At 39.8% G+C, this 22295-nt stretch overlaps 3 protein-coding genes and 1 non-coding gene across 4 annotated transcripts in view; 3 read left to right on the top strand and 1 right to left on the bottom strand.

The window, feature by feature from the left end:
• Positions 1–112: 112 nt before the first annotated feature.
• Positions 113–4481, bottom strand: LOC111337380 (uncharacterized). The gene is made up of 3 exons (XM_022943663.2): positions 4387–4481; positions 3700–3757; positions 113–2375 (listed from the first exon to the last, which is right to left on the bottom strand). The coding sequence occupies exons 1-3, from the start codon at positions 4450–4452 to the stop codon at positions 469–471; spliced, it is 2031 nt and encodes a 676-aa protein (XP_022799398.2). The 5' UTR covers positions 4453–4481; the 3' UTR covers positions 113–468.
• On the top strand, positions 4480–8118 carry LOC111337381 (GPI alpha-1,4-mannosyltransferase I, catalytic subunit). The gene is made up of 4 exons (XM_022943664.2): positions 4480–5242; positions 6210–6468; positions 6847–6948; positions 7914–8118. Exons 1-4 carry the CDS (start codon positions 4482–4484, stop codon positions 8073–8075), a joined length of 1284 nt encoding a protein of 427 aa, XP_022799399.2. The 5' UTR covers positions 4480–4481; the 3' UTR covers positions 8076–8118.
• Positions 8119–8249: 131 nt separating this feature from the next.
• LOC111337366 (uncharacterized) overlaps positions 8250–22295 on the top strand; it is a 27624-nt gene continuing 13578 nt past the window's right edge. The window contains exons 1-9 of the mRNA XM_022943650.2: positions 8250–8989; positions 9106–9188; positions 10133–10210; positions 11056–11179; positions 11857–12578; positions 19192–19531; positions 20517–20729; positions 21151–21318; positions 21649–21974. Coding sequence (XP_022799385.2) covers positions 8947–8989; positions 9106–9188; positions 10133–10210; positions 11056–11179; positions 11857–12578; positions 19192–19531; positions 20517–20729; positions 21151–21318; positions 21649–21974 — 2097 coding nt within the window. The 5' untranslated portion in view covers positions 8250–8946. The remainder of the gene's footprint in view (positions 8990–9105; positions 9189–10132; positions 10211–11055; positions 11180–11856; positions 12579–19191; positions 19532–20516; positions 20730–21150; positions 21319–21648; positions 21975–22295) is intronic.
• On the top strand, positions 10492–10564 carry Trnav-uac (transfer RNA valine (anticodon UAC)). The gene has a single exon. It is a non-coding gene; the product is annotated as a tRNA-Val (tRNA).

Below are 22295 nucleotides of genomic sequence, written 5' to 3'. Positions count from 1 at the left end.
GTTCGAGGGCCAGTTTCGCATGGCTATTTAAAATCTGAGCCAGGTAAACGTAAGCTGAAATGTTGAAATGTAGGTTTAGGTTATTTAAGATTTAAGTTATTAAGAGACTGTCTCCTGGAAAATATTTTATTAAAATTCTATCAATCCATAAATCGTTTAAAACAGAGCTTGCGGTTAAAATTTTACAAACGCTTTAAAATTGTTTGGGGTATAGATTAAAACTTCACAAGGTACAAAATCTAAATACAAAGGCCTAACATGTCTTTACATTTGTTTTCGGTGACCTTCAAAAGTCGTCTACTTCCACAAATGTCTTCGTTCACTACAGTTTCTTGAGAGGCCAGCACATGAGCTTGGCCAACTTGCTTTACAATGTGCAAAGTATGATGCGGGCTACCGTGAACAAACCAGCCAAAACAGCTTAATTTCCGCCAAGAAGACGTATCAAAAGTGGTTAATGGAACATAGTCACCAGCAGTGAAAGCAGAACGCTTTATCACAAGCCCCTTTCCCTTTACAAGGAGACAAGACGGCCTCTGGTGTAGATTTACAAGAGGCGGGAACATTTCGTCTGATCGGCGACAACAGTTCTGTTCTATACCCATCCCACTCCATAATAATAGCCTTCCATGTTTCTTGCAATCTTACAGGCCCTGAAGATCTTTTCAATTGTAAACTATCCCTTTTTCGCTCCTTCGTGGACATAGATGAGCCCCTTTTGGCTTGTTTTGAAGGTAGACTGTCCTGTTCATTCATTTGAATGCTTTTCTTCGCTATCCGTTTACCCACTTGTGACCCAGAAGTGGAATTGTTAGAACATAGACCACTAGCTGACACAGGCAACCTTTTTGATGTCTTTCTTGGACTAGAAACCAAATCGTTCAAACTCCCCGCTGTCCTGTATCTACACTTGACGTCCTCTTTACAATGTGGCGACACAGTTCGATCACCACACATGTGTTGTTTGTTGGAGGGGGAAGGTATCAAGCCCACAACCTCAAATAATTTCCCTTGGTCGCATAATTCAACACAGCTTGGTTTGCCGGTCATTTTGGCATTATCGCCCAACGTCCAACCCCCCTTTTCGGAGCTAGTCACAACGAGATGTGACCGTTTTTGATGTTCCTGACTAGTTCTGCTTTCTTCTAATAATGAGCACGGGCTGACTGCGACTGTATCTTTATCAGAAACTCGTAATATCTGAGATGATTTCGTACGAGAATTCGGGGAGGAAGAACCATGAAACGAGTCCTTAAAGTAAACGCCTTCAAGTTTAACCGAACTCTTTAATTTTTGGTCGGTGCAAGGCGGTATGATTTTAAGAGATCGACGTCTGGGAATGGAGCGTGACTTTTCCACGCTAGAGCACAATTGATAACATTCACTCGAAGCAAGAATCATACTTCTCTTATGTTCCAGCACCCCATTAAGTTTGCAGCTCATGGCAGCATCATCGTTGGTCTTCTCGTCAAAGTTTACTTCAAATGCCTGATGACATGATTCTTCACCACCTAGCATTGTTGAACAGGATGCAACAGCATTATCAAAAGTTGGTTCCGAGTGTTTGCTATTTTGGAATATCACCTTGGACTTTCTACCAGCTTGGAATATGGGTGTTATAGAAAACTTTTTCGAAAAGGTACTTTTTAAAGACATACTCCGCGATGAAGTCCCTTTCAACGGGATAGCTCGTGACAGGGGGCCTTGAGAGGAGGCACGTTCCATTGAGCCACCCCGTAAAGAAGTTCCTTGGGATAATGCATTCTTTGAAGAAGTCCCCTGTGAAAAGTTTTCTGGCTCTTCCTCAGAGACCATGGACAAAGCAAGTGCAATCCTGTCTCGAGAAAGCAAAGCAGCCTGTGCAAGATTGCAGTCGCCGTTTGAGTTATCACTGTCCAATTCATCTTCCTCCGAAAACGAGGTGTCACTTGGCAGTTTGGCACCTGCTGAAGACAGCGGCTGTGCAATAGACACTGGTTTCTTGTAAACTTGAAACAACTTTCGACTTGTTGAAGAGGGGTTCGCTTTAAAGCTATTCATAATAAATGTTGCATCACAGATGCGCTTGTTAGTATTAAAATCTTCCAACTGCATTTCATCAAAGCTCTCTTCTTGTAAATACTCTGATCTCCCCTGATTTCCCAATTCGGAGACATCCTTACCAGTATCCGTTCCTTCATCATCTGCGATGTAGCCCTTACATTCATTTGCTGAAAAATGGTCAGTTACAGTGGAGGCTGAATCAGTAAAAAGTTCACCACCCTCGCTAGACAGCATGCACCCACCTGGTCCACCTTTTGGGTAACCTAAGGTGGGCCCACTTGCATCGGAATCCTGTTCACCTTCACCTTCGGATCCACTCTCACTACTCTCACCTTTTGAAAGATAATGAAATTGATATTAAAGCTGTGCTTCCATTTTTTGCTCAGTACCCCATTTAAAACAAAAAGAGCTACAGATTGTGGCATAACGACCTCATACAGCCACTTTTAACATTTTCAGACACGATTCTTGTCATTAGATTAAAAAAAATAAAAAGTTAGTATCATACATTTAGAGCACACATTGCCAGCACTAACACCCTGAGATGTGCTGTTCAGAAAAATGCCCTGATCAAGAAGCTGATAGGTGAAATATTTTTCCTTTTTAACACCCAACTGCTTTAGGACAATACCTTAATTGACAATACATTCCCACTTGTTGAGGTCAAATAAGAAGGCGTGCCCTCCCCCCAGCCCCCCCTCTTATATATCAGAGACAACTGGCATGTACTAAAACCAGGAACACTGGAACACCCTGGAACATTTATTTATAAGGTCACAAAGAAATAAGATAAGAAACATTAAGAAACGATATATTTAATGCCTGCTTCTAGCTTCTAAGCTCTTTCGTGTTATGTGGGTAAACAAATTACATCTACATTTTATTTTTTTACACCGTCAAATTCGGTGTTCCGGGGGTGTTCCGGTGTTCCGGTGTTCCGGGGTGTTCTGGTGTTCCAGTGTTCTGATGTTCCTGGTTTTAGTACATGCCAGGACAACCATACATATTATTTGACCACTCACTGGAAGGCATAGTGCTCTTTTGATTAGCATGTTGAGCACTGGACTACATGCTTATGTGGCAAGTGGTTGAAACATTAAAGAAAAAAATGTACCAGCAAGAGTATTGAGAGTTACACACCAAGAAAGTTTAAAAGCAAATATTATTCTGGAATGTGAAAATGACTTAAACGAAAGTTATCTATTCAAAAGCTTTTAAAGAAAATACTTTGCTAAGAGTTTCAAATAGTGGACTGTTCATAACCCACACACATCAGTTTTTGAAAAGGAAGCAGCTCAAATCTATGTTGACTTTTTCTTAACCAGTGGATGGTACGCAATGAAATTTTACAACACAGTTACAGAGACAGGTAAATGAGAACTTCTTTGGCCTTTAGAGAAATTCATGATCATTAGATGGGAAAATTTGCTTTCAGATCTCCAAAGTTAAAGATAGATAGATAGATAGATAGATAGATAGATAGATAGATAGTTTATTACCAAATAAAATACATTGCAGCCATAGGCTGAATTGTGTGCCTTTCACAATCATTGATTATATAAGACTAGACTACCAATTACAAAAATGCTAAGACCTAAATAAAATTACTAATATAACTAATATTAAACAAAGGAAATAGCAAATGCTGATAGTTACCTTCAAATAATTCACCCAAGTAAAACTCATCCACTTGCTCATCAATTACCTTTGCATACTGAAAAACATATTTTTCATTTATATAATAAGCTGAATCACACACCCAATCTTATTGGTTCTTGCTTATGATTTACTGTAGGACAAAAGCATAGATGACATCACCACTAAAAACATTTTGCTTGTTTTCATACTGTATAAAACTGACAGATTCCATGTTGCTGGGGGGTCTATAGAGTAAAAGATCACAGTGGATGTCAACATGTGATAAAAACATCAGTGAAAAATTATGCGGAGACCCGTGTGCTACCTCTTTGTTTTTACTACACTTTAACGTCATTTGTGATCCATTGCTGAAAATGGCACACAGCAGCATGGGACCTATCTGTTGAAATATGGATGTTACTAATAGACCAATTTCTTCAGTTTCTAAATAAACAATAGCCTTCAAACGAACTGTTAATCTCTACAGAAAAATTATAAGCATATTTTTTTTAGCAAAATGAAGGCTGTTTTATTAACTATTTAGAACTGAGTAACCCTACGTATTTAAAAAAATAAAATGGTCGAACTGTGAACTAAGATGCTATGTTTGGCTTATGGCTGCAAAAGAAAGCTGTAACGCGCTTGAAAAGTTACACATGGACTTAAAGATTATTTGAGGTACTATTTATTAGATATGACGAATACCTTGGTGCATATAGCCTCTAGATCCGCCTGAAAAGCGGCGACAAAATGAATCCCAAAGCCCGCCATTTTTGTTTTCAAGCAAGCTACCTCGCTGGATGAAGGCCTGGCCGCCAAGCACAAACATGGCGGACGCAAAGAAGGATTACGTGTCCATTTGGTCAACCTGCATGATCGCTTTCCTATTGAGAATTTGTCTGATTGTTTATGGAGAATGGCAAGATAAGAACATGGTTGTAAAGTACACAGATATAGATTACCACGTTTTCACCGACGCTGCTCGCCATGTCGTCGAAGGCAACTCACCTTACTTGAGACTCACATATCGCTATACTCCTCTGTTAGCCATCTTCTTAACTCCAAACATCACTCTTCACATGTGCTTTGGGAAGGTTCTTTTTACACTTTTTGATGTACTTGTTGGATATCTTTTGTACAAGATCTTTCATTTACGCGGTTGTTGCGAGAAAAGAGCTGTCTTCGCCTCGTGGCTGTGGCTTTTTAATCCACTATCCTTCACAGTTTCGACCCGCGGAAATGCAGAATCGATCATGGCGTTCTTAGTCCTTGCAAGCATTTATTTCGTCCTCGTTAAAAACATTTCGATGGCGGCCGTTTTCTTTGCCCTTTCTGTACACTTTAAAATCTACCCTATTATATATGGTTTGCCATTTGTTCTAATTATGGGAGGTGATACTTGTAACAGCAAGAAACCAAGTAAACGAACAAGTGACAATGTGAGAAAGTCGTCAGGTTTCTTTACCCAAGCTATGGCATTTGTGTTTCACCCTCAAAGGGTTAAGTTTGCCCTGATTGCTGCAGCAATCTTTTTAGGATTAACTGGATTGTTATATCAAAGGTACATAATTTGGATCACCTGCAGAAAGCATTGCTAGTTCATTTTTAACCCTATCACTCCCCCGTGTGATCAAGAAAGAATTTCTCCTGATTATGTCAAAACAATTTCAAGCAGACAAGTGATGAGAATAAAGAAAAATATCAATTGAATGATTAATAGGTGATTCAATACCAAATTCTCCAAACTAACATTGTGAGAGTTGTATGGCAGACATTTAGGAGAATCACTAATGAAATCTTGGGAGTGAAAGGGTTAACTGTAAGGTTTGCTGAGTTTTGAGGCAGTCTTGAAAATAGGGATCCCTCCACACCTGGGGTGGATCCAAGATTTAGTCAAGGGGGGTTCGGAGAATTGTCTGAGGGCATGGTCCCCAGGAGATGTTGAAAATTAGGTCTTCGGAAACATGATTTCCAGCATTTTGAGGGAAAATTTAGGGGGTTCGACCGAACCACCCCTGGATCTGCCTCAGCACACCTATGGCTGCTGGAAAACCTCTAGTCCTAAATCCCTGATTACAAAAAATCCTGTTGATATGAAGCAAAACACCAAGTCTACATGCTTGGTTTCCATGACAACAGTGTAATCCTCACACAGGAAAGATGTCTAACACTTTACACCAGAACATCGGCATAAAGATATTCTCCGTACTGTTCTCTATAAATTTCCTACGTGCTACCAAGGAGAATTTGTTAAACAATAAAGAGCTTTTTTAGTGGGTGATAATATCCCTGTACTATCATGACTTTAATAACTGGTTTAGAAGAAACTTGATGCTACTCACTCTTGGTAGTAAAAGAGTTAACTGAATATTTGCTGCACATGGTGAAAAAAAATCACATTTAAGAAACAGGAGACATTCTGATATTTGATTGATACCCTTTTCATATATTGGAAAGTGAACCTTGAAGGAATGGTATTCTACACAAAATGCTGACAGAGTTTTAATACAGTTTTTTCTGTTTGACAGATATGGTTTTGAATTCCTTGAACACACTTACCTTTACCATGTAACAAGACGAGATGTGAAGCACAACTTTTCAGTGTATTTTTACATGATGTACCTAGTGGAAGGCTCCCAATGGCAATCAGTTCTTGGTCTGGCCTCATTCATTCCTCAGTTTGTTCTTATAGTTGCATTTGGTGCTACATACTACTGTGACATTCCATTTTGTTGCTTTGTGCAGACGTTTGCATTTGTTACCTTTAATAAAGTGTGTACGTCACAGGTAAGTGAAATTGATACGAAGAATCTCCTGTGGAATGGCCATTTTTGTGTATGCTCCAGAAGTAATCTTTTTCTCTCAACCATGAAAAATTTCGATTCAAGAGTGACCTAACCATTCAAATAGAAATTTTTATTTTGTATAACATGACAAAGAATGGGAAGTTTTAACTTTATTTTACAGCTTACAGGTAAATTGCACAACAGAAAAACCTCAGGTTGATTGTATTTAAATGCCATTATTTCAAACATCTAATTTCTTATTGCAGGATCACACTGCATAATAGGCCTTAAACCTGAATCAATGCCTAATGATGGATGAGAAAGATTTCCTTTTCCTCTTCAACTGACAGGAGCTTTTTTGCTTTTCTCTTTTGTGTAGTATTTTCTGTGGTATTTATGTCTTCTGCCCCTAATCCTGGATTCGGTAAACATCTCACCTCAGAGAACAGTTTGTCTAACTCTGGCTTGGTTTGCGGGACAGGTGAGATTAGAAGAAGGGAGAGCAGGGTTGGGATAGTGGTGAGAGCGCTCGCCTTCCACCAATGTGTCCTGGGTTCAATTCCCGGAGCCGGTGTCATAAATGGATTGAGTTTGTTGGTTCTCTACTCTGCTCCGAGAAGTTTTTCTCCGGGTACTCCGGTTTTCCCCTCTCCTCAAAAACCATCATCATTTGAATTTATTTAATTTAGAGTTATTTGGATTTACAAACGACCCCACAAGCTGTTCAGCTTTAAACATTATCACGTCTAAATAAAGGTGTTATTATTATTATTATTATTATTATTAAACAATGGAAATGTTAGGCTCTTTAAAATGAATGTAAATTTAAAATAAATGTTTTACACTTGTAGTGTCCTTGTTTTAATCATTTTTATTTTGCATTTGGAATGTTCTTTTAGTGTCCACAATTAGCTAATATATGTGGAGGCGCAGTGGCCTCATGGTTAGTGTGCTCGACTCTGGATCGAGTGGTCCGGGTTCGAGCCCCAGCCGGTACATTGTGTTGTGTTCTTAGGCAAGACACTTTACTCTCACAGTGCCTCTCTTCACCCAGGTGTATAAATGGGTACCCGCAATTTAATGCTGGGGGGGGGGGGTAACCCTGCAATGGACTGGCATCCCATCCAGGGGGGAGTAGAAATACTCCTAGTCACTTCATGCTACAGAAACCGGAGTTAAGCACCGGCCTAATGGGCCACTAGGCTCGTAAACAGACTTTACCTTTTAATTAGCTAATATATAGCTAAATACCCTGACACTTTTTGCTGGTCCTGTATTCCTTCCTTCTAGTACCACTGGCTTCTACACCAGTCTCCCACCGGCATTTACAATCCATCTATTCCCCTTATTTACCTTATTTTACATACGGGTTTCAATCCCGTCGACTTAAAATGCTCTTCTTTTATCATTTTGATTTTTTATCCTGCTGTCATTTTTTTATGTTAGGTAATGTGGCTCGTTCCTGCCTACTACTTGGAATATCAAGGAATGAATACATTTGTTTACGTATGGGCTGGTAGCGTTGTGTTCTTCGTTGTTAACATTTTGATTTTAAATCAGCTTGTTCGACATTACAAGAAAAAGCTGTTGTCAAAGAAAGATGAATAAAGCCGAAATGAGAAAGAACAATAAACAGAAGTTTTGACCCACAGCTTGTTAGAAATGAATCATTTATGTTGTTGAAGCTTGTCGTTTTTGCAATTTTTTTTTGCTCACTTTGGTTTTCAAGTGCCGCTTTCTATAATAAATACACTTCGTCAAGATGGTTTGTTGAATTTTTGGTTATTAAATTATGAGCGCTGTATGTCCAAAGATGTTCAAGCTATTGCGTTTTCCCGCCAAAATAACGTAGGCTCTTCTTCCTTATCGTAAATTCCCGCGTTCACATTCGTACTTGTCTTCGTCTTAGAATCTAAAGGTGTCTTATGTCAATCAATCCACAAAACAAAGAAAAGGTTGGCTAACTGTTGATCATCATACAGTGCATATGCAAACATCATGAACAAGACAAGAAGCAGTGAATGACAAGTGATTCGCATGCCGAACACGTTTTCGAGTTTAAACCCTCCAGGTTCTCAGGCGTTTCCGTCTGTATTCCCTCTGCTGCGAGAGTTATGTTTCGCGCATTCTTTTGACGTGATTTTGTAAAATGAAAGACAGACCAAAATCCATTCCAAGTACTCGACCTCGCGAACGACCCACGTTCGTTCGCAGGCGAGCTGGAAGAACTGAGATTTCCGATTAAAGCTTATCGAGAGAACAGTCAAAAGGATATTTCGATTACCTAAACTCAACCTATGACAGTTTTCCCGGCTCGCTTTTAAAACTATCTCTTTTAAATCAATTCTCCGCGCGCGCATGACGTCTTTCCTTACGCCCATTATCGCATAGCTTTGCGCGTAACAGTGTTCCATAGAAACAACAAACGACAACAATATAGATTACAAAACTAGGAAAGAGCGATGAAGCTCTGACAGTTATGGAAGAAATTCCGGATTCGATTGACGTAGATTCACTTAGTGGTGAGAATTCACAATCGACTTGAATGTGTCTGTCGTTCTTGAATAGTTTTGAATTGTTTTGAATACTTTGAATTTATAACTACACTTGTTCCTCACATAATTTTCTACTTGATCAGGGATTCCAAGTGAAGATCTTTTTGAGAAGCTGTTGAGTAACCCTACATTTGTAGACTACTTAAACACATTTCTTTCACTACCGGTACAGTTAACAAAACTTTTTTTCGTGACACTAGGAAACGTTACTAAAATGAATTTTAGATAATTACCGTCTTCGCATTCAGTTACCTCACTACTTTTGTCGCTTATTATTGGTGCAAAATTTACAGTTAAGAGAAATTTTAGCTGCCTTCTTTTCTGCTGTCCAGGCCACGGTTGGTCGAAGGGTTGGTAACGCTGTCCACTGAGCGCAGCACGCTCTGTTAAAAAATTATCCGATGGACATCGATTTATCCATTGGAAAGTTTTGCACTTTGAGCAACTGGGCTCAGGATTTTCAAGACAACGTCCAGACAGTATGTGCGAGCACTGACAAGATATACTTCTTAGTAACCGAGTTCGAGTTCCGTACTGTAAGTTACGGTCTGAGTTTTCTCGTGGGGGTCACAAATCCTCGGGTTTAGATGGAGTGGGGAAATCTCAATTCAAACAAACTTTTAAATTCAGCGAGACGAAGAGTGAAATACAGCCCAACTAAATCGACTAATTATGGCGCACGTACTAACTGAGAGATATAGAAGAGATTTAGCACCACGTTTACGTGAAACGTGAACGGCAAGAATGAGCACGTGACTACGTTTTTCACGCCATTTTTTCAAGTTTGCTGGTTGCGATTTGCGCTTTCTACGTGAAAGTAACCTGTTTCACGTTTGCCGTGTACGTAAGATTTTCTTTATTTTTTCTCTCACAGGCTAGAAGTTAATTCCCGGAAAAAGTGCACCAAACTATTCATTGTAAGTCATACAAGGGCGCCTTTAAATCCGCCATCACGCGAGTTCTCGCCAAGCTAAAGCAGTAAGGTTCACACTATTACGTGAAGTGTGAAAGGGCAAGCTGACGTTTGCCGTTTCACGTAAACGCGGTGCTAAGTCTCTCCATAATAATAACTACTGCTACCTAAACTTTGATGCATTCGTTACCTAACAGGTGTTTGGAAAATGGTTATCCTACAATCGAGCAGAAGACTATTTCAGTATTTTCCCTCCCCCTCCAAGAACACGTTATGTAAGTAACCCTTTAAACTGGTCCGATTTTTAGACTTACTTTACAGATTTTCTGAACATTTTAAATTTCAAAACTTCCTTTGAGCTCCGTCTGAAATTCAACTTGCGAAAAGAGCGGCGTCTGTATTGGTCCGTAACTTGCAGTATGGACCTCGACATCATTTTGGAAAAAGGCACAGTATATTGAGTGTGATAACCCGCTGAGAAAGTGCCAGAGAACACTCAGACTAAAAGTTTTTAAATTTATCAGGTTTTCTCATTTTCTATTTCTTTCAACATGTGGTTTCCGTAGTGTAGTGGTAATCACGTCCGCTTTACACGCGGAAGGTCGCAGGTTCAAGTCCTGCCGGAAACATTTTTTTTTTTTTTTGCGTTCATAATTCCTTCTTAACTTTTAAACTCTTCCAGATAGGAAGAGATCTACGAGCATCCCCTAATTCCAGAAAACAATATAAGCGATTTATTGGTACAGATAATACATATAACATGAGAATCAGTCACATCAGATTAATTCAGGTCCGGAATGTTTTTAAAATTTTGTATCCAGGAATGATGGAATCGTTAATTTTTTTCTGTGTTTGTATAGAACACTTGTCGATCGACTGTCGAAAAATTATGACCTAAGTTAACTGCAGCAGCCAATCAGAAAAAAGAAAATATTAGCGAGATTAATTCTTCCGAAGAAATTACGAGAGCTTACAACGCGGACGTCTAAGGAAACATACTTCTGAATTCGACATATTCCAGTTGATGGTCTGATTCTCACTCTCTATCTCTCTATTTCCTACTTTTTCATTTATTTTTTTAATTAAAATTACTGATGCGATATTACCTCTTTTCTCATAGCATTTACCAGTGTATCGAATCAAAAAATGGGTGCATAAGGAAAGAATGCCATTTTTTTGGAAAACAGATCTATCCCTTGCGTACTTGTTATGTGTTAAGCTTCACGATGCTACTGATCATACAAGTGAGTAACTATCGTGACCGACAATAACTTTAATGAGATACAATGAAATATATGAAGTTCATATATTTTGTACTGCGGTATTAGATACATATGATGCACGATCCTCGCAGTAGATAGCGCTATTTAAGCAATAGCGAAAATCAGACCTGAAAAAAATCAGGCCTGTATGGGACTCGAACCACTGACCTCTGCGATACTAGTGCAGCGCTCTACCAATTGAGCTAACAAGCCAACTGGGAGCAGGCCGTTAAGTTGATTCGTAATAAACCCGTGAAAGTAAATAACTTTAGTATATGTCATAGGGTTAAGAAAAAGTAGCTCTCCACGAAAATTTCTACTTTCAAAAAAGAAAATGAATCTGAATAAAGAAATGAGGATTCTGTTGGCAGGAATTCGAGTAGAATTTAAAAAATATGGGAGTCTGGGAAGGAATAATGGAGATCACTCTTTCCCATTCTCCCTCTTCGGCTCATTTTTTCATTGTCTTTGTTGACTGAAACCCATTAAGCAGGCTTTACACAGAATAAATGTCTATTGCAACCGTTTGGATAGATGCCAAAACCACTCATCCTTGTCATTCTACGTTCAACAATTTATTTATCCAAGATTGCGTCTCAAACTGATTGTAGTTTGATCATGGAACTGAGATCTTAATTTCTTTTCACTGGTATGTTTAGGTACGTCAGTGAACGGAAATGAAGCCAGGACCTTTCTACGCACCGTAGACGACATGCGCAAGTTGCATTTGTTTCTGCGCGGCACAGCAGGGCAGAGAATCTTAATGTTTTGGATAGACGCCGAACGATATCGCAGGGTGACAAGGAAAGAACATAGGAGGTTCAGCTTCCGAAAGATTCAGGCTAAATATCTACGAAGCGGATCTCCTTGGGAACTCCCACAGATCATGAAGTGGACGAGTTTATGCGGGGTTAGCCGCCAAGGAGAGCGAAACTCCTCTTTTCAAATTCCAAAGAGCATCACAAAACAAATGCATCTTTCTGATTCCTCAATATTTTCCGAAAATGTTTTTCTTCCCGTGCAGAAGATGGCCTTGGAGCGTTTGAGCAGTTACTGGCTACCGACGTTCATACAGCATAGGAAAATTATTTTAAAAGTGATCGCTGAAAAGCGAGGCATTTCAATAACGGAGTTAAGATTGCAAAACAGAAACACCACCCCAATTCTTGAAGAGAATGATGAGCTTTCAAGTACCAGCTCTGAGCAAGACAGCGATGATTCCTTTTTGGAGCTTCGTGCTGTTTCCTCCTCCGAGAGGAGAGAGGAGAAACTGGAAGAATGGAGAAAATGGTTTTGGGCGGGAGTCGACGATCCCATCGAAGGTGGACATGAAATTATGCCGCCACATGATATGCCAATGGAGCTACGACGAGCAGGCGGGGTAAGTAATATGATTTTGATATGAAGAAGGTCAAATTCTTTGTAATATTATCCAACTGCGCTTCGTAGATTACAAATAACGCGCGAGACGAGTACAAATATCACACGATATTTGTACTCCTGAAATATCCGCGAAATTCGCCCGCACTGAAATAACAATTTAGCGTGTTGGATAATAAATCTCTTATTACACGTTTTGTTGTGTAGTATCGCTGAGTATTTTTACTCGTTGTTTGTATTTTGACTCGTCCTACGGGTTCACCAAAATACGGCACAACTCTTAAAAATACTCGACGCTACTACAAAACAAAACGTCTACTAAGATATATTTATTTTTGTATTCACGCGTGGTGCACGTGATTTTACAAATTAAGGTGGCTGAACACAGTTTTTGATACCTTTGTTTCTTTCACCATTTTCTCTAAAACCCTTGATCTCTCGGTCGCCAAAACTGGCAGCAAGCAAGTTAACAACACAAACTTTGTTTTTTTGATAGTTAAGCTGATGTATGTGCCGTTGCCATGGCGACATGAATAGATATAAGCAGGTAATTAAAGTCGGTTTTGTTTCTTTGTAGAAAATCTAGTCATTAGATTTTCTTTATAATTTGCATGCAACGAGCTTGTAACGATACTCACAAGTTAACACCATTTTGCTAACAATTTAACAGAGATCTTAAATTATCCCTTGTTGAAGGTTCACTCGATTTTCTAGAATTTTCTTGGTTTAAAATCAATTTTTTTTCAATACTCCAGTTACTTATTTCCTAAAGTATTTTCCTGCCAAATTTCGTGAAATTCTAATGAATGGTTCTCAAGAAATAGGCATATTTCCGGGAAAGCAATTTGCCATTCAATCGCATTTTTTACTTACTACGTATGCGCTGCATTTAACTGGATTCTTTCGGTAACGACGAAAAACTTGAGAATTGCTGGGTTCTTTGCACCGTTAACTTTTCCAACATATCTTTGTAATAAAAGATTAAAGCCTTCAATACACTGCGCCAGCTATAGAGAAAACTATAGCACAGATAGTGCGGGTAGGTGTTGAGTAAATAAAATGACCGCTCTACTGACGGCATGTTTGTTTTTTGCAATCCCTGTGCTGAATTGCATCCGCAAAAGCGCGCGCAAGAACTGTGTTCAGCCGCCTTAACCAATCACTTCAAAAAAACTTTAACCTTGGCATTTAAAACTGATGTGGACATTTTGCGCGTATCTTTTGTTTTTTGGTTTTTTTTACGAAGTTTGTTTTGGTTATTGTTTTGAGTTTTCGTTCACGCCAATTTGTTATCTCTCAGTTTGGAATTTGAAGAATGTTCTGGTTGTTTTGACAAGTTAATACACATTTTCTACGAAGTTTGGACTCTAGTCTCTTTTTCGTTATTGGATTTTTTACACTGTCTTTTTTGTAATTATTTATAATACAGTGGAACCTCAGTTCAACGAACCTCTATATAACGAAGTCCTCGGTATAACGAACGATACTTTTCAGCCTAGCTAAAGTTATAGTAAAATGTATGAGACAGAACTGCGATATAACGAACCTCGTAAAACGAAATCCTCGTCACAACGAACACGATCCAGAAGCCTGCACGTCTAGAAAGACCTCGATATAACGAACAAATGTCAACACGTGACAAACGACACATGCGAAACAGACCAACAACAATCAAAATCCTTTAATTCTGCAACAATAAAGCGACTTCACAGTTAACAGCTCATTATGAAATCAATGCCGACACTGACGCTATTGACACATATACAGAGCCGCCATATCCTCTTTGTCTCTTTTTAGTTCTATTAACTTCTTTATTTTTGACGAGTTCGTGTGGTAAAAGGTGTAAGTGGCAGTAATTTCCAGTCCAATGCCTTTGTTTCTCCTTTTGCCGGTGACTTCAACTGAAATTTGTCCACTGTGACTTAAAAACAAGCGAAACACACGTGAAAGTGTCAGTCGGACATGACCCACGATCTCTTGCTTCCCTTCCTGGCCTTGAAGCCGTTTAACGGCAATAGCTTGGGTGTCGCTTGGGTTATCCAGCTCGTACCGTGGAAATGGATTTGAAATAATTCGTTACAATCATAGGCAGTGTACTGTAATCACATCTTTGAAATCTAAGGTCTTACTTACTTCACAATCCAGAAATTCACTAACAACTCAGTGCATCCCAGATATCCTGATACGCATGGTAGCCTTGAATACAGCTTCGAAATGAGTATGTTGTTATGCTCATTGTTCTCCAACACAATCCCTTTGCAGTAATCGACATTCATGCCAAACAAAAAGTAGTCACCCTCGCAGCCGTTTTTTAGGGTCGTTGCGTGACGACCCTAAAAACGACTGCGAGGGTGACTAGACAAAAAATTGACATCAGCGGAAACCAGCAGACCACAAGCCTTCAATCCTTGTGAATGTTGACCGGCGATGCTGTGCATTCATAAGGTTACTTAAATTCCAGCACTTTCTGCGATAACCGTGTAATATGTCGCTATGTGAAAGCCATTTGCTTTTCTATTTTTGTTCAAAATCGACGCTTAGCACTGAAAGCAGTACCCTATAGTTCTATGGCAAGCCGAAAGAGTGCAGCAGAAGGAAGCGGGACAGTTCCCCCTTCCATTGCTTCCTCATCGCGGTCGCAGTCTGGGAAAAAGATAGGCAAACCTCATTGGAAGAAATTTTAAATTAACGTCGTGATTACCAAATTTAATAGTTTGTATATATCAACAAAGTTGAAATGGTAAATTGGCCACCGTAACGATTACAAAAGCTGATGTTTCGAGCGTTAGCCCTTCGTCGGAGCGAATAGAGGAATTGTGGGTTGTGTGTGCTTTTAAAGGCAGAAAATGGAGCTACGTTATTGGTGGGAACATGGCAAGGAGAAAAACACGAATAAATTGGTGGAATGAAAAGCGTTCGTTGATCCCTGTGGGATTTAGACTGCCGGTTTGAAAGATGAGCTTTTGTTCAAGAGTTTTACGGCTTTCCGTGCTACCTAAGTGTAAGGAAAGACCGCAGATTGCCATATGTTGCTTAGAATGATTAGGTAAATTGAAATGTCTAGCGACTGGTTTCGATGTGTCTTTGTCATTCTTTTCCACGTCTCGAACGTGTTCTCGGAATCGGTCACCTAGTCTTCTGCCTGTTTCTCCGATGTATATCTTTTTGAAATAAGTGCAAGTTATGCAATAGATTACATTGGCGGAGGTGCACGTGAAGTGATCGCTGATCTTAATGGATCGTTTAGGTCCCGATATTTTATCAGTGTTGTGAATGAAAGGACACGTTTTGCATCGTGCACGAGCGCATTTAAAAGTGCCTGGTTGGTGATTAGTCTGAAAAGAAATTCTGAGCAAAAACTTTCCTATCTTTTTGTCGCGTTTGAATGAAACGAGCGGAGGCAGCGAAAAGATAGTGCTTGTCTCTAGATCGTTTTGAAGTAATTTAAAGTTTTTACGAATGATGGATTTAACTGAGTGATTGTGAGGGTGAAACGTGAGAGTGAATGGAATGCGGTCGGAATCTTCCTAATGCGACGTTTGTAGTGCTGAATGTCGATCAATAAGTTGGGCGCGGTGGTAACCCGCTTGAACGACAGAAACAGGGTAACCACGTTTATCGAAAAACTGGCACATTGACTCTGATTTGTGGTGGAAATCAGAGTCATCACTACATAAACGACGAAGTAGTTGACTCTGATTTGTGGTGGAAATCAGAGTCATCACTACATAAACGACGAAGTAGTTATGGAGTGATGACTCTGATTTCCACCACAAATCAGAGTCAATGTGCCAGTTTTTCGATAAACGTGGTTACCCTGTTTCTGTCGTTCAAGCGGGTTACCATCGCGACCAACTTATTGATCGACATTCAGCACTACAAACGTCGCATTAGGAAGATTCCGACCGCATTCCATTCACTCTCACGTTTCACCCTCACCACCACTCAGTTAAATGCATCATTCTTAAAAACTTTAAATTACTTAAAAACGATCTAGAGACAAGAACTATCTTTTCGCAGCCTCCGCTCGTTTCATTCAATCGCGGCAAAAACATAGGCAATGTTTTGGTCAGAATTTCTTTTCAGACTAATGACCAACCCGGCACTTTTAAATGCGCTCGTGCACGATGCAAAACGTGTCCTTTGACTCACAACACTGATAAAATGTCGGGACCTAAACGATCCATTAAGATCACCGATCACTTCACGTGCACCTCCGCCAATGTAATCTATTGCATAACGTGCACTTATTGCAAAAAGATATACATCGGCGAAACAGGTAGAAGACTAGGTGACCGATTCCGAGAACACCTTCGAGACGTGGAAAAGAATGACAAAGACACATCGAAACCACTCGCTAGACATTTCAATTTACCTAATCATTCTAAGCAACATATGGCAATCTGCGGTCTTTCCTTACACTTCCTTACACAGGCAGCACGGAAAGCCGTAAAACTCTTGAACAAAAGCTCATCTTTCAAACCGGCAGTCTAAATCCCGCAGGGATCAACGAACGCTTTTCATTCCACTAATTTATTCGTGTTTTTCTCCTTGCCATGTTCCAACCAATAACGTAGCTCCATTTTCTGCCTTTAAAAGCATACACAACCCACAATTCCTCTATTCGCTCCGACGAAGGGCTAACGCTCGAAACGTCAGCTTTTGTAATCGTTACGGTGGCCAATTTACCATTTCAACTTTGTTGATATATCCAAATTATTTCGTTACTCCCACCGACGCAGCCCCAAACAGTTTCTTTCGAAACTATCAGCCCTTATTACCAAATTTAGTTCAATAGTCTGTACAGTGCAGTACTGTACATTGTCGTTTAATGCTGTAGACACAGTTTATGGTTATTATGACATCTGACAAGTCAGGCGCAAAGAAAGGGAATTTCCACACTCCTTCTCTTGAATGAAAGGCATTTTAACAAAAGACAAAATTTTTAAATTATTTCATTATTAACCATACCTCAATATAACCAAGATTTTGGTTGTTTTTCTGCAAATTCGTTAATTCGAGGTTTTCGATATAACGAACACTCGATTTAACGAACCAATTTCCCAAGTCCCTGGCACTTCGTTAAATCGAGGTTCCACTGTAATTTATTGGCCATTCAGTTTGAAAACAAAAACAATGGCCAAACAACACAAACAATTATAGTGTCCCCTTTTCTTTCCCGCCTCTTTTTGTGAATATGTTAATATTTCTTAGAGGAGAAATTTCTACTCTGCTTGACATTTTTCGAAGCTGGAAAATAGGCGTGAGTAGTCCAGTGGTCAGTGCGCTGGACTCTAGGTCAGATGGCCCGGGTTCAAGTCCTGGCTGGGGCTTGACGTTGTGTCCTTAAGCAAGACGCTTCACTCACATTGCTTCGTCTTCTCGGATAGGACGTAAAGCCGGAGGTCCCGTCTCCTGCACCTATCAATTAGTTAATTTCGGCAAGGGACGTTAAAGAACCCACATCACGAGATTACTGTGATGTGGTCTGGCCTGTTTACTGGGAAGGGGGGGAGGGGGCATCTGTAAAAATTTCTCCTTTATTAATTGTAAACTGCCGCCGGCAGTCTGGAAAAGTCCCCCGCACAGTGTTGTAAAGCGCATTAGAGCATTTACATGGAAATGCGCTATAGAAATTGATCTATATTATTATATTATTATTCATGTCCAAAGGTCTTAGAAATCGAGAAGCCCACATGGGACTTACCAAAGTTGTTAAAGCCGGGTAGTCTCGATTTTCAAAAAGGTTCGCTTTATTTAATAACGTGGATAGGGTGTATATCTACAGCCAAGGACTCATTAGTTTCCCTCGTGGACCATTAAATACTGGGGAACTTAAGCAGTTATGACGGCAACGCCACGGAAGACGTCGATTAAAAAATGAGTTTCTACTTTTAGTTAGTCGGAATTTCGAAAATGGCTGCATGTGTTTACCGTCTCAGAGGGCGCCAGACCTCAAACTCAACATAACGCATAAAAGTAGCGTTGAGTTCCAAATGTAAATTAAAGTAATTTGCCGCCGCGGTTTCGGTTCGCAGACGACGCAAATTTTGAGGATGTCACGTTGTTGTTTTGCAAAGGACGGCTAAGAAATATAGAAAGTTTTAAAACGCACGTGCTGGGCTATTGTCCTGCCAATTAGATCTATTGTTTTCCCACGTTCTCGTTACCGTCGCCGTCGTGGTTTGCTTAAATTCCCTACTAACTCACAATAACGGAATAATATAATGTTGATCAATTAACTAAATAGCTAAGATAACTGATCTATAAACTCCGAAACTATCAGGCGTGAATTCCCTCATGATACATGTAAAATCAGAGTAACTTCTTTTAAATGTCTTTACAGTTGGGAGGCAAACTAAATCATAAACATTGTTCCCCAATTTACCAGTATTTTGAGGAAAAAAACACTCGCTTTATGTTATTAGTACGTGGAATAGAAAGGCGATAGGATAACTTAAACTTAGTACCATGTCGCTTATGGGGTTTGAAGGATAGCAATTTCTTAGTCAGTTAATCTGGTATATGTCCATTCACATTTTTTTTATTTGTACAAAATTAGTCGTCAATACACATATGATTGAATGGTAACCATCATTACGTTCCCGCGGCAGATAAGAGGGCACGAGGAAATCAGTTCAGCTCCACCATCTTCAAGTCCGCTCCCTGAGGAGGAAGAAGCTGGGCTTGCGGCAAGTTCGTCGGATACCGAAGGTCTCAAAGGCAGAAGTCGGTCGTTTTCTTACGTTACAAGATTCCGCCAAATTCCATCTCTCAAGGACTTGCCTACTTTGGATACTGCTAATGATTTCAAAGGCTTCAGTCGGTCGTTTACTTACGGTACAAGATTCCACCCTGTTCTATCTCCCACGGACTTGTCCGCTTCAGATCCTGCACTATCAACCTATGGCAACGATAGATGGTATAAAATGGAAAATACCGGCGAGGAAGAAGGTGCCCTCAAGCTTTTATTTTATTACCAGAAAAGTTATTCTAATTTTACTCTATCAAGTGAAGAAAAGAGGAAGTCAAACCATGAGGACTGAATTCAAGAGCGCAACAAATCAAGTCGCCAACTTTTTGACCATGTTTTGTCATACCCCTTTGTTCTCGCTCGTCACGAATACTGCTCTGTCATCGGTTAGCGCTTATCGTGGTGCCCTATACTACTAGAAAGTTTTCTTTATTTTTTTACTTTAAGATCTTCTTGGTTCCTTCAGATACTTTCCTTTGTTCTGATCGGCTGTTATGGTTACCTCAGATATGGTTTTTCGACACTCAGTCGAGATGCGGTCTATTCCGAACATTATCGTTCTTAAATTCGTTTTAGAAGATGGAGTATGGCGACACCAGCGCTCAAACATAGGGCATGCGCCTGATCAATTTCGGCCGGTTACGTGCCAACTTGCCGCCGATGCAACTCAAAATTTCTCAAGTGAAACACAAGAAGCAACGGCTGTCTTGCAAAATAAGCCGAAGAAAATTGCAATATTCATTGAAATCTGTAGAAGGAAGTAAAATTACGGAAAAAGGAAAACTCGAGAATTTCCGAAAACAAAGCTAATTTAAGCACGGGGATCCCCTTTATTTACCATCTTTTCTGAGCTTTGCCAAAAAATTCACCGTGACTAACTGGCTGCTGTGGTTTTTTGTACCTCTTAGCACGTCTAAGGCACACCACCTAATTATTACAACGTTCGCGCATGCACAGCTGTTTGACCGCAGTGTTGGTGTGGCGCTTTATACAGAAGGTTATCGCATGGTATCAACCGCGAAATTCTCCCAAAAGATGTGAATTCAGCTTTTGACCTACGTACGTCTCTTTTGGTGTCGACATTGTGACTTCTTAGGGTCCCCAAATATTACGGTTTCTCTTTCTCCTTTTTCTCTTTCTTTTTGCCTGCTCATTTGAAACTGAATGTGGTTTTCATATTTGCAGATGAATCAGAAATCGTTGATCCCGAGCCAAAATCACTCGTTTCTCTTCCCATGCCTCACCCTCCTTTCGCCAAAATGCCTTCATCAGCGCCTAGGAAGCTTAAGACTTTGTACGAGGCCCTAGCATCAGAAAGAAACAGCATCACCGAGGAACATGACAAGGAACTTTACGAATCATCAGCAAAGAGCACCTCATCAAGCAGGTCCATATCAGGTGAGCCGATTAAAAACGTTTCTTTTTCACCAGTCATGAATTATGTGCGATATTGTTGTCAAACTCAAAGGTCAACGTGTTCTTAAGATACTGGCAACAGAACTTAAAAAAAAAAAGAGTTCTGGTACCGTTTATCTTACGAAAGGGGTTGAAGTTTGAGGTTTAAAAGTGACGTTTATTCAACTCAAGTCAAGTTTACTAATTTATGCAACTACTCAGCTAGTCTGGTTTTTTACTACTCTGAATAAACCTTTTTTTTACTTAGACATGTTAGTTGATCCATTCTCTGTTTTAATTGCTCCTGTATACAAAATATTGTTTTTTCAAGGATATATGAACAGCAACTCCGGTGATGGAAATATTTATACTTACTTTTCTGTTTTCATGAGTTATTTATGAACATTTCTATTTTCTTTTTCAGTGACAACTCAACTGACTGTTCGCGCAGCCCTTCAACAAGCTTCCGCCTCGTATTTAATTCCGTTTGAGGAAACTGGGAACGAAACAGCATCAGCCGTTGTGGAACCGTGTGTTTTATACCCCAGGGATTCAAATGGAGAACCCTATATTATCCCGCAGGCTAACATAGGCGAGTGATATGTTGTTACTTCGTATATACCATATTTTACAAGCTGAGAAGAAATCTTTGAATTGAGTGCTGAAAGTAATTAGGGGACTGTACTGATTTTGCTTTACTCTGCTTTGTGCCATCTTTTCAACCAAGCAGATACTTGGTCAGCTGCGTTTTTCCACCCTCTATGATGTTTTCTGTTTTTTTCTTCTTGTTTTGTTTTTTTTTCATTTTCGGTGAATTCTCATTGGTTTATGGTGTCATTTTCTTTTGTTCTGATTGGCGGTTATGAGTCTTGAGTCAAAAAAATATTGCAAACCCTCATGGTTTTGCCTTTCGTTCTTTCAGATATGAATCTGACAACATCATTAGCCGTAACTGCAGACAAACTGGCCGGCGGACCTCTCCGTGAATATTTAAAGAAAACGCGGGAAGAAACAGCTCTCAGGTGTCTTCAGTTTTGGGAAGATTCTCAAGAGTATTTGTCACTTAGGAATGATTTTCGTAGCTCTAGCAAATACCATTTGGGAAAGACACTAATTGCCACCTATATCGCCCCCGATTCCCCGAGAAAAGTAGAAATGAGCCCACAGACTAGGGCTGATTTAATGCGGCTTCTTCCTCTACAACGTGGTAGTCAATTGTTGTCCTCTGTGTTGGAAGCGTCCTTGCAGGTAAACTATGGTTAAGACGTGAAGATCTTCACTGAAAGGTAGTTCTTTTATGCAGGCACACTTTGGGAACGAAAAACATTTATGTAACTTCAGCTGACTGTGTGTAAATTAAGTTCTCTAAAGCGGCCACAGGGGGTGTCAGCAGAGGTTTGCCCAGATAAATAGGTTTTCGAAAAGTGACTGTATATACATGACGATAAAACAAACAGAGAAATTAAATGTAGCGCTGTGTTTAGTGCATTGTAGAGTTATAGGGACAAACAGCAATGCGAAGTCAATTAATTGAAATAGGATTAAGTTGGTGGTTTTGGGGTATCCACC

The sequence above is a fragment of the Stylophora pistillata genome, chromosome 3 (genome assembly GCF_964205215.1).
Source record: "Stylophora pistillata chromosome 3, jaStyPist1.2, whole genome shotgun sequence".
In the NCBI taxonomy this organism is placed as follows: Eukaryota; Metazoa; Cnidaria; class Anthozoa; order Scleractinia; family Pocilloporidae; genus Stylophora; species Stylophora pistillata.
The sequence above is the reverse complement of the archived record's forward strand: the minus strand, read 5'-3'. Positions and strand labels throughout refer to the sequence as shown.